The sequence below is a fragment of the Martes martes genome (assembly GCF_963455335.1).
Source record: "Martes martes genome assembly, chromosome: 6".
NCBI lineage: Eukaryota > Metazoa > Chordata > Mammalia > Carnivora > Mustelidae > Martes > Martes martes.
Window position 1 is genome coordinate 65933309 of NC_137893.1, and position 18365 is coordinate 65951673.

The 18365-nt window shown below is 39.5% G+C and overlaps 1 protein-coding gene across 1 annotated transcript in view; it reads left to right on the plus strand.

The window, feature by feature from the left end:
• The window catches only part of AHI1 (Abelson helper integration site 1), a gene marked incomplete at its 3' end in the record, with an annotated part of 222969 nt that extends 205005 nt beyond the window's left edge, over positions 1-17964 (plus strand). The window contains 3 exon segments of the mRNA XM_080806476.1: positions 3113-3185; positions 3187-3216; positions 17887-17964. Of these exon segments, the coding sequence (XP_080662602.1) occupies positions 3113-3185; positions 3187-3216; positions 17887-17964 (181 nt within the window).
• Positions 17965-18365: the final 401 nt, after the last annotated feature.

The following is an 18365-nucleotide window of genomic DNA, read 5'->3' on the forward strand; positions in this document are numbered from 1 at the left end:
CAGCTGTCAGGGAGTCCACCAGGACCCACACAGGCTTCACCTCCCTGTGCTATGGCCTGGAAACTCTCAAGGTAGTAAGCTGGGTCACCATAGGGTTCATCTCATTTATTTTCCATCTCTTGGGTATCAGTGGCTTTTGTTGCCAGTGATTCATTGCCTTGAAAACTGTTGTTTCATACATATTGTCCAGCGTTTTGCTTTTTGTCTTGTTTTTTTGGTGGTGGTTTTAGGCAAGCAGTATAGTCCCTGTTACTGCATCTTGGCTGTAAGCAAAGGTCTAGATATATGTGATTTCAAGGTAATTTTCTGTTAGATTGTATATAGATTATTAGAAAAGGTGGAGGGGATCACACAGTTTGATTTTCCTACAGTTATCTGTGAAAGCCAAATGTAAGATAGCACATAAGTCTTAAAGACCATATTGAGACAGGATGAACAAAAAGAGAAGGACCCAGACTTCAGGACATCGGAAGCTAAAGTGTGAAAGTGCCTGGGGTTTCCTGAGGCTAACGGGTACTCTGTGGCTAGAACAGAGGTCAAAAACTAGGGCCTGCCCAGCAAGATGCAGTCCTAGTATCTTTGGTTGGGTCCAACGTGTGTGTGTGCCTGCGTGCATATGTGTATAATTTTCAGTTGCTCAAATACAAAAAGATTTCACATAAATGCAGACTTTCTACTTTTCTTGAAAATAATCAGGAGTTCTGGACCACAGTTCCACAGTCTTCCATGGTATCCCTGAGCTGGAGCTGAGGCAGTGGATTGCCTCCCCTGTGGGTCATCCACTCTCCAGTTTGCCAGTTTATTGTGTTACCCCCAGTTTGCTTCTCTCATTCACCATATTACTCTCCTGGATCCCGGAGATACCCAGATTTTTACTTTAATGTCCAAGGATAGGTTCCCTGGAGAGAGATTGCAAATTATCAGTGCTTATTTTTTTAGAGCTCAGATTTCCTTTCTCTCATTATTCTCTCCCTTTTGAAATATATACTTTATTTGTTCTTTCATCTTTTAATTTCTGACCTTTTCCTTCTCAGCCATCTGACCTCATTTTACTTACCTTTATATCTCCACATCATCATCTCCAACCTCCATAACAGTACCACCAACTGGGTCGCTTAAGCAACAGAAATTCATTTTTTCAGTTCTGGAGGCTGGAAGCTCAAAATCAAGGTTCCAGCCGGGTTGATTTTTGATGAAGCATCTCCTCCCAGCTTTCAGATGGCCACCTTCCCGCTGTGTCCTCACATGGCCTTTCCTCTGTGCATGTGTGGAAAGAAGGAGCTCCATGCTGTCTCTTCCTCTTCTTATCAGGACTGCCAGTTCCATAGATTAGAGCCTCCCCTATATGGCCTCATTTAAGTTTAATTAACCTCCTTGAAGGCCCTCTTTCCACTTTGGAGATTAGGGCTTCAGCCTGTGAATTTTGAGAGAACTCAGTTTAGTTCATAGCAATCTGTATTCAATCCTACGTATTACTTGATTTTGAAATTCTTGCATCTGTGGTAAACTCTTCCACCATTCCCAGATATTCTAGAAAGGAGACACTGTCTTCCACTCTAAAGTTTCCTTTTTGGGGAATCCCTGGGTGGCTCAGTCGGTTAAGCATCTGCCTTCCTTTCAGCTCATGATCCCAGGGTCCTGGGACTAAGTCCTGCATTGGGCTCTTTGCTTAGCGGGAAGCCTGCTTCTCCCTCTCTCTGCTGCTCCTCCTGTTTGTGCACACACACTCTCTCTCTCAGACAAATAAATAAATAAATAAAAATTTTTTTTAAAAGGAAGCATTTTTAAAAATAATAATAATAAAAATTTCCCTTTTTTCATTGCTTTTGTATTTTTTTGTTCTAACATTATTTATACTAGTATGCACTCATTCACAAAATATTTGTTTTATATTTACTCCTACTGTTGGACTATTTAAAAAGCTGCATTCCACATCCCACAGGTCCAAATATCACAGCTTTACAGCTCTTTTTTTTTTTTTTTTTTTCTGAGTATAGTTGCCACGCAGTGTTCTGTTAGCTTCAGGTATACAGCATAGTGATTCGATAAGTCCATACATTATACTGTGCTTCCCACAAGGGTGGCTACCATCTCTCACCATACAACACTATTACAGTCTCATCGACTGTATCTGCCAGGCTGTACCTTTTATTCTCATGATTATTCATTCCATAACTGGAAGCCTGTATCTTCCACTCCCCTCTGCTCTGGCAACCATCAGTTCTCTGTATTTATAGGTCTGATTCTGCTTTTTGTTTGTTTGTTCATTTGTTTTGTTTTGTTTTTTATATTCCACATGTAAGTGAAGTCATACAATATTTGTCTTTCTCTGTCTGACTTACTTCACTTAACATAATGTGCTAGATCCATCCATGTTGTCACAAATAGAAAGATCTTGTTCTTTTCTGTGGCTGAGTAATATTCCAGTGTGTGTGTGAGTGTGTGTGTGTCTGTGTGTGTGTGTGTGTACCACATCTTCTTTATGCATTCATCTATCAGTGGACACTTGGATTGTTTCCATTTCTTGGCTGTTATAAATAATGCTGCAGTAAACATAGAGGTATATATCTCTTTGAATTAGTGTTTCCTTTTCTTTGGGTAAATACCCAGTAGTGGAATTCGTGGATCATCTCACAGCTTTCTTATACACAAACTTCCTTCACCTTTCTCTTTGTCAGTAAGCAATCTCCTGTTATTTCTACATACATACACACACACACACACATACACACAAGCACACATATGCACGTTTTTCCACTAATTTGATAAAAACTTTTCTTTCCTTTTTTTTGGTAAAAAGCTTTCTGGTTTTTCCCAGGCATCTAATATTTTTCTGAGAGAAGTGAAATTGATTTTATTCTGTCCCTTCATCATGATAAAGAAGGAGCCCAATCAGCTAAAGGTCCATGTCTCTCCATTATTTTGAGCAGCTCCCTGCCTCTCACCCCCCAATGTAATCACTTATATATGGGTGTCACATGTTCTTTCAGAACATCTGTTCTGTCAAGCTCCACTTTCTGTTCCTACAGCCCCTGTCCCAAATCAGAGCCTTATGTGAACTGTTGCCGCAGCTTTCTCATGGGATCTTGTTTCTCATCTTGCCCTCCTATAGTTCTGAAGTAGGCAAAGAGCAGAGCCGTGAGGACCAAGCACACATAATGGATATGCACGTGAAGAAGAATGAGCCAAGCCAGCAGAAGAGTAACCCTAATAGAGGTAAGAGGAAAACCAACACAAAGTTGTATTGTAGAGTCAGCAGAGAAAGATTTAGGGAAGGCATGGTCAGCCGTGACAAATGCCAAATAAGTCATGGAGATGAAAAGTACAGCATATTCCCTACAGCACAGGGAATATAGTCAGTAATATTGTCATACCATTTTTTTTGGTGACAGGTGATAACTGCACTTAGCATGATAACTGAGTAAGGTAGAGCGTTGTCAAACCCCTGTGTTGTAGCCCTGAAACTAATATAATATTCTTTGTTAATTATACTGCAGTTAAAAATAAATAGTGACAAATGCCAAAGGGAGAAGTAAAATACAGACTGAAAAGTGCCCTTTTGGGATTTGTAGCCGAGAGGCCATTTACAACCTGCAAGAGGAGAGTTTTGTGGAGAGTTCTGGAAGCATGAAGCCGATTGTTTCCAGTGCAGAGGAAAAGATGCTCAGAAGGGACTGCTTCTCCAAGAAGCTGTGCTTCAAAGGAAAGGAAAAGCTGGGCAGCAAGCAGTGGAAAACACAGGATGTAGAGACCCTTATAGAGAGGAGTGACAAGAGTAGGTACAAACAGAGAGGCAAGAGCCCCGTGAGAGGAACCACTCAAGGTGCAGGACAAGGGGAGTAACCCCTGGGGACCAGAGAAGATACACACATTAAAATGTGAAACAAGGAAGGGTCACTTTTCTACCAAGAAAGGCCAGTAAGGCACATTTGTTTAAATGACGATGTGTTCCGGTGGGGGAAGGAAGATAACGAAGGATGCGGTTCTCTCGGTCAGGCACAGTGAAGTCTGTCTGCCGGAAGTGAGCGTTCTGGCTGTATCATGGCATGCTTACAGACTTGGCATCGTCAGAGAACCATTTCGGAATTCTGTAGATTTTCATTATAAAAAAATAAAGATTCACTATACCAAATGCATACAGATACATAATCATGGGTTAAGGAATAACTTTATCCTTGGTAACAGAGTCAGAAAACATTTTGAAACAAATTTTAAAAATAAGAACTTTGAAATGATACATGTCAAAGAGAAAAAACACACCATAAGCAAAATCCAGCAACAAACAATAACCCAAGATGAGGAGGAATTTCATAAAATATATGATAGATAAAGAATTAATATCCTTAATGTATTTTTTATTAACATATAATGTATTATTTGCCCCAGGGGTACAGGTGTGTGAATCATCAGGCTTACGGATTTCACAGCAATCACCATAGCACATACCCTCCCCAATGTCCATCACCCAGCCACCCGCTCCATACCTCCCCCCCACTGGCAACCTTCAGTTTGTTTTGTGTTATTAAGAGTCTCTTATGGTTTGTCTCCCTCCCAAGCCCATCTTGTTTCATTTATTCCTTCCCTACCCCCCAAACCCCCCGCCCTGCCTCTCAAATTCCTCGTATCAGAGAGATCATATGATAACTGTCTTTCTCTGACTGACTTATTTCGCTCAGCATAATACCCTCTAGTTCCATTCACGTCGTTGCAAATGGCAAGATTTCATTTCTTTTGATGGCTGCATAGCATTCCATTGTGTGTGTGTGTGTGTGTGTGTGTGTGTGTGTGTGTGTGTGTATACCACATCTTCTTTATCCATTCATCTGTTGATGGACATCTAGGTTCTTTCCATAGTTTGGCTATTGTGGACATTGCTGCTATAAACATTCGAGTGCATGTGCCCCTTCAGATCACTACATTTGTATCTTCAGGGTAAATATCCAGTAGTGCGATTGCTGGGTCGTAGAGTAGCTCTATTTTCAACTTTCTGAGGAACCTCCATGCTATTTTCCAGAGTGGTTGCACCAGCTTGCCTTCCTACCAACAGTGTAGGAGGGGTCCACTTTCTCCGCATCCTCACCAGCATCTGTCATTTCCTGACTTTACCCTTAACATATTTTTTTTTAACTCTTCAAAATCAACAAAGAAAAGAAGGAAAATTGACAAAGGGCATTCAGAGGACAGTTTTACCCTATTGTAGGAAAATATTCAAGTATACATGCACCAATTCAGTTAAAAGGCTCTTCCTTCAAGCAATGTTTTAAAAATAGGAAGAAAAGGGGGCACCTGGGTGGCTCAGTCAGTTGAGTGTTCGACTTTTGATTTCAGCTCAGGTCATGATCTCAGGGTCATGAGATCAACCCTGCGTTGGGCTTCGCATTCAGTGGGGTGGGGGTCTGCTCTCCCTCACCTCCCCTCCCGCGCTCATGCTCTCTCTCTCTCTCTCTCTCTCTCTCAAATAAATATGTAAATTTTTTTAAAAATAGGAAGGAAAAAGTTGAATTTATAGAGTTGACTAAGTTATGAAACCTGTATATAAGAGAATACCATGTGATATTATTCATTATATTATGGAAGTATTTTCATAAACATGGAAAGGTGTTTATAATAAATTTTTAAGCAAGCAAAAGATAATTATAAAATAGTTTATATATAACATATGTAGTTGACTCTTGAACAACACAGGGGTTAGGGGCACCAATCCCCAGCCCACACAGTTGAAAATCTACATATAACTTTGGGCTCCCCCAGACACTTAACAATAACAGCCTACTGTTGATTAGAAGCCTTACTGATAACCTCAGTAGCTGTTTAACACATATTTTGAATGTTACATGTATTATATACTATTCTCTTACAATAGAGGAAGCTGGAGAAACAAAAATGTTATTAAGAAAAATATGTAATAGAAAATACATTTATAGTACTGCACTATATTTATCAGTATCATCAGTTTACAGCATCTGTGGACAAGATGAATCATCTGTACCTCCATCATTATTCTCTTATGTGATACAGGACATTGTAGATGTTAACACGTGTGACTAACACTGACATCAAAAATGAAAGGATAATGTGAAAATTTGTATTTATTTAAAGGTATAACTATTTATGCATTGATAACAAAGAAGCAGCAATATGGTTGCTTTATGGTGGCCCAGTGTAACCAATGTCATTGCTTCCCAGTCCCCTAGCCTATATAGTAATGAATGAATGGTTACAGCATAGAGTACTGTAGTTCTGTTTCATGATACTGATTAAAAACATTGTTATGTTAAAAAGAAAAAAAAACAACTTATGTGTGATGAAAGGCGGATAAGCAGTTTCTCTGATTAGGGGAGAGAGAGGTATCCTGTCTTGTAATGTAATTCTTTGAAAGCAAAGTTATAAAACAGGAGGAAAACTAACACATTATTAACTTTATTACCCATCACTGCCTACGTAAGGTTAGTCTGTCCACTTCCATACAGTGAATACTTAGGCAGTGATGAGATGATGACACAAGCTACTTAAATTTTCACACGCAGACATACGCACATACACAGTAGATAAGTTGATTGACTGTGTGGCATGATCATCTACTGTTCAATGGAAGTGGAGCATCGTAAAGGTCAGGCGGAGGAAGAGGAGGAGGAGGAGCTCGTCTTGCTATCTCAGAGGAGGCAGGAGAGGCGGACACACTCAGTAAAACTTTACAGAAATACGTTGTAATTTCTAACTTGTTTGCTTTTCCTTTTCTCTAAAAACGTTTCTATATTGGGGAGCAGGGTGCCTGGGTGGCTCAGTTGGTTGAGCTCCCAGGTCTTGATTTCGGCTCAGGTCATGATTTCAGGGTCATGAGATCACGACCCCTGTCGGGCTCTGTGCTCAGCAGAGAGTCTGCTCAAGATTCTCTATCTCTGCCCCTCTTCCCACTCACTCTCTCTCTTTCTTTCTCTAAGAAAAATAAATAAATCTTTTTAAAAATGTTTCTATAAGGTACCCATCCCTTTTCCACCATTTGCTTTAGTTTCATTGCTACCATTTGCTTCATATCATAAAAGGGTCCCAGTCATAAATGAAGTCAAATCCATTTTGAATAATCGGAAGACTTCTGCTGGATTGTCTCCTGTCCAGTGTCAGTTTGTCTTCTTATGTCTTTCTTCATCATCTGACAGTGGTTCAGAGGTACTCATCTCTATCAAGTTGTCTTCTATTCATTCCTCTGGTGTGGTATCTATCAGTACTTGAATTGCTCCAAGATCCATATCTTGAAACCCTTTACCCCCCTCCCACAACTTTTTTGCCACATCTCCAGTCTTTTCCATCGTTTCCTTGATTGGCTCTGCTATAAATCCTGTAAATTCATGGACAGCATCTGGATACAGTTTTCTCCAGCAGGAATCTATCATTTTGGTCTTGATGGCTCTCACGGCTTCTGATGGCATCTTCAGTGATGTAATCCTTCCAGATTTTCATAATGTTCTCTCTGTTGGGGTTCTCTTCCATAGCATTGACAGTCTTTTTCCTAGAGTAATGTGTGTAATGAGTTTTAACATTTCCTTTGGCCCCCCTGACCTAGAGGCTAAATTAGAGACATTGTGTCTGGGGACAAGTAGAACATTTCAGTGCCTTCGGTGTTGAACTCTTGGGGTTCTGGGTGGCTAGGGGCATGGCCCAATATCAAAAGAACTTTAGGGGCGCCTGGGTGGCTCAGTGGGTTAAAGTCTCTGCCTTCGGCTCAGGTCATGATTCCAGGGTCCTGGGATTGAGCCCCGCATCGGGCTCTCTGCTCAGCAGGGAGCCTGCTTCCCTTCCTCTCTCTCTCTCTCTGCCCACCTCTCTGCCTACTTGTGATCTCAAATAAATAAATAAAAATCTTTAAAAAAAAAAAAAAAACTTTAAAAGGCAGTCCTTCACTGGCAAGGTACTTTCCAACTTCAGGGACAAAGCATCAGTGGAATCAGTCAAGGAAAAGGGTTCTCTTTGTTCAAGCCTTTTTGTTGTACAACCAAAACACTGGCAGTTAGTCTTTGCCTTTTCCCTTCAAGGCCTTGGGGTTAGCAGCTCTATGGATGAGGGCAGTCCGAATCATAAACCTGACTGCATTTGCACAACACAGTAGAATTAGTTTATCCCTTCTTGCCTTCCTTAAATCCTGGTGCTTGTTTCTCTTCCTTCCCAGTAAATTTCCTTTATGGCATTTTTTTTCCAGAACAAGGCACTTCCGTCTGTATTAAAAATCTGTTCAGACAGATATCCTTTCTCCTCAGTGATTTTATAAATGGCCTCTGGGAACTCTTCAGCTGACTCTTGGTGGGCAGAATGGCTTCTCCTGTTATCATGACTTTTTTTAGACCAAACCTCTTTCTGAAATTTTCAAACCATCCTTTGCTGGCATTCAATTCTCCAACTTTGGATCCAACTTTGGATCCTTCACCTTCCTTTTGCTTTAAGTTGTCACATAATGACTTTGATTTTCTTGAATCAGAGTCTATAAGTACATCTTTCTTATATCAGTCCTGTACACACATAAAAGCTGTGTTTTCAATACAAAATAAAAAGGTATTTTGCAGGGGCACCTGGGTGGCTCAGCCAGTGAAGCATCTGCCTTCGGCTCAGGTCGTGATCTTGGGGTCCTGGGATTGAGCCCCGATGTTGTGCTCCCTCCTCAGTGGGGAGTCTATTTCTCCCTCTTCCTCTGCCCCTGCCCCCACTCATGCGTTACTCTCTCTCTCTCAAATAAAGAAATAAAATCTTTTTTAAAAAAATATTTTGCAAAATATGCAGGGTTTTCATGCCTATTGGTGTAGCTGCAGCAAGAACTTCATGAGTTTCCTTTTCTTTTTTTACAATGGTCCTTATATTGCTTTCATGTGCAGACAACCACAGCTGCAGACCTCAGTCTATGGTAGGCATCTCAAGCAATTCACGTTTTTCTGGTAATGTCATGACTTTTCTTTGCTACTTGGGAACACTTCCAGTATCACTGGTGACACTTTGCCTGGGTCCCATGGTGTTGTTCAAGATTTACTGTATTGCACTAAACACAGTGAAAAATATCCAGGAACCGCGAGAGATCACTTTTTTTTTTTTTTAAGATTTTATTTATTTGACAGACAGCACTCATAAGCAAGCAGAGAGGCAGAGAGAGTGGGGTAGGCAGGCTCCCTGCTGAGCAGAGAGCCCAATGCAGGGCTCCATCCCAGGACCCTGAGATCATGACCTGAGCCAAAGGCAGAGGCTCAACCCACTGAGTCACCCAGGAACCAGAGAGATCACTTTTTACTGCATATGCAACTTATGGAGAGATGAACAGCTTACACACCTATATTTCTGTATATTTCATGGTAGTAAAAGATAAAAGAGAGTAGCATCTACATATATTTTATGCATTCGTGACATACCTTTTTCTTAGTCTTTTTTTTTTTTTATATTTCTAAGCTAGTTGGCAAGTTTTTTCAACTTGTTAAAAACCTCCAAAAACTTTTCCAACATATTTATTGAAAAAAATCTGAGTCTAAGTGGACTTGTGCGGTTCAAACCTATGTTATTCAAGGGTCAACTACAAACAATATACTTTTTAAAAATGTCAATAATTCCCTCTGAGTGGTGGTGGTGTGGTGATTTTTTTTCTTTCATTTTACTTTGTGTATTTTCTAATTTTCCTACTCAATATGTATTGATAAAATGAAAATAATTTGAAAAGTTTTCTAAATTCTTTCTACATGTGCAGAAACCGGGTTTCAGAGTCAGAGGTAAAATGCCAGAACTAGGACTGGCTCCAAGTTCAGGACCGTTCCTGTCACACAGTGCTCAGTGAGCTCCGAGTAGATGGCAAGTGCTTACAGGCAGGGGCTCTACTGTGCTTCCCTCATTTCTCCCTGGTACTTAGCCTGGTGTCTGGCCAAGTAGTAAGCGTTCAGAGACTATTTACTGGATTGAGTTTCTTTCGGGGTAAGGCCCAGTATTTTTATGAGTCTTATTTTTCACACGAACATACACACAAATACTAACCTGGTTTCATATTAATTTTCCAGAATCTTAGTATGCAGATTTTTCCTTTCTCTTTCCATATGATTTCCCTTAAAAAAAAAAAAAAAAAAAAAAAAGGCCCTCACTTTGTTATTCTCTACCTGTGTTAGCTTATGGGGCCGCATCCTGAGGAGACACCTCAGAGAAAGACCACATTTGGATTTGCTCTGGGATCTTTCGGTTGGACAACCTCTCTTCCCTTTCAGCAAATCTACCTCCACCGCCTCAGCTTTCCAGTAGTGTGCTGTCTGCACTTGTTACGCTCACATGCCACTCCCGTGTCCCCCTTGTCATAGGTGTTCACTGGACATCACTTGTTCTTTCTCTCTCTTCTGTCCCTTCCCTCCCTCTCATGGGCAGTCTTTGTCATTCTGTGTCCAGCGGTCCTTCCTCTTCTTAGTCTGATTCACTTCCCTTAAAGATGTTATCTATACTGCCTACTTCAGCATGTTCTGGTTACATTTCTCTAGAGGGTTCCCTCTCCTGAGAGTCCTCTGGCTTCTCTGTTTACTTCTCAGACTGCAGGCTCCACCTGATAATTGTTACTTGTCCTACATCCTCTGCACGTGCGGGGTCCAGCTCACTCACTTCCAGCTGTTCTTTCCCTTCCCTTTTCTGTTTTTCTTCTTTGTTTTTGTTACCACTTTTACAAACGCCTCCTCCCACTCTCTTTTCCCTTGTTATTCTTCTAAGATCCCCTTACCCTCATCGTGGCCCCTTGTGGATGTTTGTAGGGTCTCTCAGGAACTTGTGCCCAGCATCCGTTTGAGCCTTTACTACTTCCTTTCTCATTTTTATTGGGCCCTAACTTGGGACAAGCGTAGACACATTGGGTCAGAAATGAATGTGACTCCCTTTTTTGGCCTCTCTTGCCATGGTGTCTTGGCACACCACATCTGCGCCATTTTATACTCTAGCAGCTCTCTTGAGCCTCACGTGAAACATTTTTGAACTTCCTGCGTGGAATCCCGGCTTATCTGTGATAGCTCTGTTCAACAAAGTTAAAGTCAGGAAACACAGACTGACAAAGGATTTTTCACCCCCTCATGCATAAATGTCTCTCACCAAAAAAGATATCAAAAAAGATAGTGTAGCTATTTATTTAAGATTGAGCCTGTCCCTGAAAACACAGATGTTACCTGTGCCCCCTGTGCTACCAGGGAAGGACCTTAGGAAATGGTTAGCCTGCCCTTCCGTGCCCAGATGCTCTAGCCTTTGCTTTTCTCAGAAGTGTTCTATGAAAGTGACTACCACCTTAACCAGATTCTTAGGCTGCATTTGTTTTCTCAGAGCAGTTGAGCCTTAAGCCCCTTCTGTTCAGAGCAAGGACAACAGCATTTTTATCTAAGTCTGGATACTCACCATGGTATGTGAATACTTGCTTTGAAGAGTGCCAGGTTCAACTCCACTAGCTAGGTTTTGTATACTTCCTACATGGTCTCTAAGAAGCTCCTTGTTTCATCCACATATTGGTTCTTGATTTTTATTAATGGTATAACTTGCTTTATTTTAGAGCTGCATTTAGATACATAATTAGCCATCACCATCTTTGTTAAAAATGACACACACCTTTTTTTGGACTTATCTGAAAAAAATATAATAGTTAACCCACTTGTAAAAATAGACACAGCCATTGACCAAATGGAAGACTGTCATTTAATAAAATGGTCTCTATCCTTTCCATTTATTAACCTTGGAGCATCATCTGTGACTTTTTTTTCCCCCCAATGAGTGAAGAATTCTATGAACTCTGGTTGCCTGCTCTTAATTTCCGGAAGTTGCCCCAGGTTTGGAGTGCTTAGTGTCTGTATTCGAGAAATGTCTTTTTCACTTGTCAGTGCCGGGCCTTACGCATCTGCTGATGGTACTAGGAGATGTTGACAGGGTGTTCAAGAAGCAAAAGTGATTCGTGCTTTGGTCTTACGTGTGTGTGTGTGTGTGTGTGTGTGTGTGTGTGTGAGAGAGAGAGACATGGTGTGTTTATTACCCAGGCTGTTGCAGGAGCACACTGAGATTTGGTTGTGGACAAAAGATATTGTTTAAGTTCATTGAGCACATTTTATGTACTTTTCTCCTAGTAAAGAGTTGAAGAAGAAAGAAGACAACCAAATACACAGAAGTGAAATGAAAAATTAAACCAAACAATTTTTGTTCAGAGTTAAGAATTTTCAGATACTAGGAAAGGAAGGACTGCTGCTTCTTGTCCTGATGAAAGAATCTAGAAAAATCAGAAGCGAGGTATGAGTAAAAAACTAAATGTGGCCTTTTGACCTTCATTGTTATAAACCACTGTGATTGTTACTGATCAAAGTATTGGTACTTGTATTTATTTATTAGTAATTACATCAGCATTACATGACCACTTTTGGAAAACCCATTTACACTGTTAGGATGTCCATTAAGCAATCATTTAATATTATTTTATCTGTAACATGGTTGTGTATATGATGTTATGTTCAGAATATGAAGTGTATGCTTTTGAAATTTAGCTTTATTTAAGAGATAAGCAGCTTCAGAATATTGTGTATTCTAAATGGTCCCAGTGAGAAAGACATTAAAAGAGAACAAATTTGTTTGATTTGAATGAATCATATATGTACCTTGATACATATAAACTAAAAATGGCCTTTGGCTAGACTGGCAGCAGGGTTTCAAATTTCCTTACTTTTTAAAAAGAACATTTCATATTTAAGCATATAAGTCATTTGTAGACTTATATTGTTGAATATTTATTTTAGTCTTAACATTTGTTCTTAAATTATTTATTTATTTATTGCTTGAGTTCCATAATTAATGGTGTCATTACTATGTGACTATATATTTTAAAGTGTTATAATAGGAAAGTTCATTTGCTTTTTTTTTTCTTGGCTTCTTTCTCAACCGTGTGATTTTAAGTCTGTCAATAAAATATTTAACCCCACAGAGGTCAAAGCTAATATAGTATCAGAAAACATATTTACCAAATTAAGCAATTGGATCAATTAAAATAAGAAGTGAGAAAAACAGCGTTGGGCATTGAGGTGTAAATTTTGCCCAGATGTATATTCGATGTGAAATATCTTCTAGTAAAAATATATTTGGCTCCTATCCCTGCATGTTGTAGAGGGATGAAAATTGGTAAACATGCCCCTGCTGTGTAGAACTTAAAGGGGAGAGCATTTTGGAAGGTGGTGAGTGGCACCAAGCTCCCACTGTCCTGGACGCACACGTCTGTGCTTCAGGTACAGCTGGGCCCAGAAGGCTGAAGTCACCCTTGCGTGAGCTTGTTTTGTCTGTCTTGTGAATGCACTTGATAATTACAGAATTAAATATGCATCTTTCTGCAGTTTCAGCTCATAGTTTTGAGTTATGTGTTGATTCTGTGATTTAGGTTTTAATCAAAAAGGATTTCAACAAGTTGCAGAAAGATTTTAAAACAAGACAGGGTGCCTGGGTGGCTCAGTCGGTTAAACGTCTGCCTTCAGCTCAGGTCATGATCCTGGAGTCCCAAGATTGAGTTCTATATCAGGCTCTCTGTTCAGCTGGGAGTCTGCTTCTCCCTCTGCCCCTCACCCCACTCTTGTGCTCTCTCTCTCTCTCTCACTCTCTCTCTCAAATAAATAAGTAAAATCTTTAAAAATAAATAAATAAAAATTAAGACAAATGTGGGGTGCATGGGTGGTTCAGTTAGTTAAGTGTCCGACTCGTTTTCAGCTCAGGTCACGATCTTCAGGGTCATGAGATCAAGCCCTGTATCAGGCTCCCTGCTCAGCAAGGAGTCTGCTGGAGATTCTCTCCCTTTCTCTCTGCCCCTCCCCCCGCTTGTGTGCTCTTCTCACACTCTTTTGCTCTCAAAAATAACTAAATAAATCTAAAAAAGTTAAAGTAAGACAAATGAGGGGTGCCTGGGTGGCTCAGTGGGTTAAAGCCTCTGCCTTTGGCTCAAGTCATGATCCCAGGGTCCTAGCATCAAACTCCACATCGGGCTTTCTGCTCAGCAGGGAGCTTGCATCCCGCTCTCTCTCTCTGCCTGCCTCTCTGCCTACTTGTGATTTCCGTCTGTCAAATAAACAAAATCTTAAAAAAAAAAAAAAAGACAAATGAAATATGTCAGGGAAACTAAACATTTGCTGAGGTCTTGATGTTCATATGAAAAATAAAGGGTTATTTTTGTATTGCAGCTACTGAAGACAAAAGTAAGAATTGAGGCAAAACGAATAGTTGGCGTTACTCAAAACCCAGTCCTTTTCTCTTTTGTACCGTTGACAAATAAGATTCCAGTTATGTTCATGAATAGATTAATAAAATGTCTTTATCATACTCTCAGACATGAGGTGGAGCAGAGGACAACCTAAAAGTGCTCTCCAAGCACAAGTCCAAATTATAGTCAAGTAGAGGAATCAGACAGGAGAATCTATTTGAAGATTCTGAAACTGCACATTTTTCTTAGTAACAGATTAGTTTTGTTTATCTTCATTCTGAAATTAATAAATTTTGTCCCATTTTTTAAAGTCTCTTTTCTCCAAACAAGTAACAATTTTTGACACTTTTTCTAGATCTAAATATTTTTAAACCATTCTTAGAAATTTATTTCCCATTTGATTCTACTTTATCTTGAACATTAAAGTTTCTTCAGTATCAAAACTATACCATGAATAAGATTTACAAAGCTAGAACAAAAACCAAGTTTGTTTGGGTTTTTTTAAAGATTTTTTATTTATTTGAGAGAGAGAGAGCACGAGCAGTGGAGAGGGGCAGAGGGAGAGGGAGAAGCAGACTCCCCACTGAGCAGGTAGCCTAACTCAGGGCTCGATCCCAGGATTGTGGGGATCATGACCCAAGCCAAAGGCAGGTGCTGAACTGACTAAGCTACCCAGGCACCTCAAAAAGTTTTTAAAGATTTAAGACATGAAACATTTTTCACCATGACATAAATGTATGTTTAAAATGTATATTTTAGGGGCGCCTGGGTGGATCAGTGGGTTAAGCCTCTGCCTTCGGCTCAGGTCATGATCTCAGGGTCCTGGGATTGAGCCCCGCGTCAGGCTCTCTGCTCATCAGGGAGCCTGCTTCCCCCTCTCTCTGCCTGCCTCTCTGCCTACTTGTGATCTCTCTCTCTGTCAAATAAATAAATAATCTTTAAAAAAAAAATAAAATGTATATTTTAAATGAAATCAATGTTTCTAAATGGCTAATACTTGGTACTTTTAAAACCTTGTGCAAGGTTTCTTTCTAGAAAAGCAAATACTTGACCTTTATTTTAAGTTATAGTAAAGTTTTCTTAAAGAAAGGTATTTTCTGTTTAGGAAGTTCAGCAAGAGTATATCTAGGAAATAACTTACCATTTCATAGCTTCATGTGACATGCCACTTTAATTGTATATTTAACTCACATATTTCTTTAATACTTTTTTATTTATTTACTTCAGAGAGAGTGAGTGCATGTGTGCACAGCAGGGGGAGGGGTAGAGGAAGAGATAGAATCCTAAGCAGGCTCCACACCCAGCATAGAGCCTGATATGGGTCTCCATCTCCCAACCCTGAGATCATGATCTGAACTGAAATCAAGAGTTGGACGCTTAACCTACTGAGCCACCCAAGTGCCCTTAACTCACAAATATTTTTGAGAGTTATAAAGTTCTAGAACCTATAAAATTCAAGATCTTACACTTTTTTTTAAAGATTGTATTTTTAAGTAATCTTCAGACCCAACATGGGGCTCAAACTCACAACCCCAAGCTCAAGAGTCACATGCTCTACCAACTGAACCAGCCAGGGTCCCCAATGACCTTACACTTTTATTGATGCATATTTAAATAATTTACAGCTGAGAGCCATATCTGTTAAGTAAATTATGAGAACATTTTTCAACAAAGCAACTTTTTAAAGCTATATATTTGTTGATTTCTGCTTCATTGAACTTAATGACAGAAAATATTCCCCCAATCTTCACTTTTTGTGTATGATCTTATTTACTCTTCACATCAGACCTATGAGATAGTTAGAATCTTCCTGCCCTATAAATAGGGAAACCAAGATTTTGAAGGTAAAGTAATTTGTCCTAGTGCACATGACCAGTAAACATCAGCGCTTAGTTATAAATGGAGGTTGTCAGACTCCACTGGGAGGTTTCCAAAGTGTGGGATCTCAGTTGCTGTAAAGAGGAAGCCAGTAAATGCTTACTGTTGGAGACTCCAGCACAAGCTAGAATAAAGAAGCAATTTAGATGTACCTACAACCACACTCAGACTAGAAAGATCTAATACGTCCTAATGCAACAGGCACCTAAATAAAATGAAATATATCTGACTTTAAAAAAATTTTAAGCTGATAACTTGTTTGTCCCATAATTATTTTGGTAAATCTTTACTCCAAACTCTAATTCTTACATTTTCTGAAGAAACCAATTCTGTGGAATCAAAGTAATACATGTACAGTAACATATTATTCAAGAAACAGAAAGGCGCCATTCCAGTCATATAAAAGATAATAAAAACATCAAGAGTCATGTCAATCAAAGGGGTCTGTTGACTGGCAAACTCAATCTATGGATGGACCCAATTATCTGCAGGAGAATTGATGTCAGCATCATTTAGAGTTAACAATGAACCAACGAGGCAGGAGCAGACAGCTACTCTCTGTAGAGACCCAGAAAGCAAACTTGGTAATGAGGCTCTTCATTCATCATATCCTTCTGCTCTAATTATTAAAGTGAATAGGAAATACTTTAAGTTAAGGCGGGAACTGGATAACATAAAAACATTTGTTTTGTAAACACAAAGAATGCTTTTTTTTCTAATGATCCTCTTCAAATCTACATCAGGCATATGTTCCCAGTACACTGTTTTCTAAAGTTTCTCTTCTAACACCTCAAATTCATGCTGATTATGAATGGGTTATTTTTGTTATCGCAAAAAGGGAGGGTAAGTCTGCTAAGAGTCTACAATTTTAATTTCTACCCTTCAACCTAAAAAAGGTGGGGAGAGGGTCACAAGTACATATGTCACCATAGTACATGGTCCACTGCCATCAATTACATCAAAATAGCCCAAATATATCTACCGCAGTGCCATTTCTAAAAGTCCTGAACACTCTAATTTTACTTACTCTGGTTCATTTTTTCTTAATTCATCACTTGATCCTTATCAAGTGATTGTGAAAGAACATGGTAGGAAAAAAATGCAGGAATGTTTTGTTTGCACAACCTTTATGTAAGTAAAGGCATATACTGCCAGCCATTTAAAATTGCCTGGATGGAAATGATTTGCTTAATGAAGATAAAAAGTAAAGTCCAAAAGGAGAAAAGAGAAAGGAGGTGAGGAAAATAACAGTTGTCAGAACAAAAATTAACTGAAGTTTGAGAAAAGCAGTCATGAGACAAAGGAAGGTTCCCTGGAGAAAAGTGTGGTCTCTTCAGTTCGTTTTTCAGTGTTTTCAACCGACGATCTGTAGTTAAATTTTTTTTCTATGAAGTTTGTTCACAGAGCCGTTTTATATAAATGTTCCACATAATTTTTTCTGAGCTATGGTTCTTCACTTTAAAGTAAATGGAAGATGGTTAAGCACGGTAATGTTTTTAACCATCCCTGCCTGTTCTACTGAAGTTAATGTTCAGAAGTATCCGCAGATACTACTTTTAGCAACTAAATATTTCCATGGTGGTAAAGAAATGTCAGTAAAATCTATGTACTTTAAGAACATCAAATTCTTATTATACTTATCATGTGTGCAGGCAGAGTACATAATAAACTAGTCTATAGCAGCTGTAAATTTCTGAGGATTTATCTAACCACAAATACATTGAAATGGGGAAATAGGGCTATATTAAACCATGCAAGATGCTGCTGGAGTTTTGCCATTTCTGCAACATCCTGTAATTAATTTATCATGACAGGTCTGGCAAACTGAAACATCCAATACACTTGCAACAGACTGTTGTACCATAGTTGCTGGAGATCCTGCAGCCACATAAAGTCAAGGTAGATTTTTCTTTCAAATGTGAATATAGTACTGTTGTATTTAGAATGCCCTATAGCCGAGGACAGACTTGTCACTTTTGAATTTCAAAAAAAAAAAAAATCTAGAATATAGAACAGATCCTGGGCTGAGATAAGGAGTTTAGTCTGTCCTCTGCATTTTGTGGTCTTTTCCTGAAGAGGGACAGCCCTGGGTAGGAGACTGATACAGTCCAGTCAACCCTTTCCATGCATGCATGCCTGCAGCTAGATACGATGGGTTTCTCTCCTAGAGGTTTGACGGTCACTTGCCTCCTGGTAGTCTCTTGGACACATGCTCTTCCTGAAGAGAAGACTCACAAGACCACCTCATCCATCTGGGTGTCCTCCTCTTCTGGAAGTCAGAGTCCCGCCATTT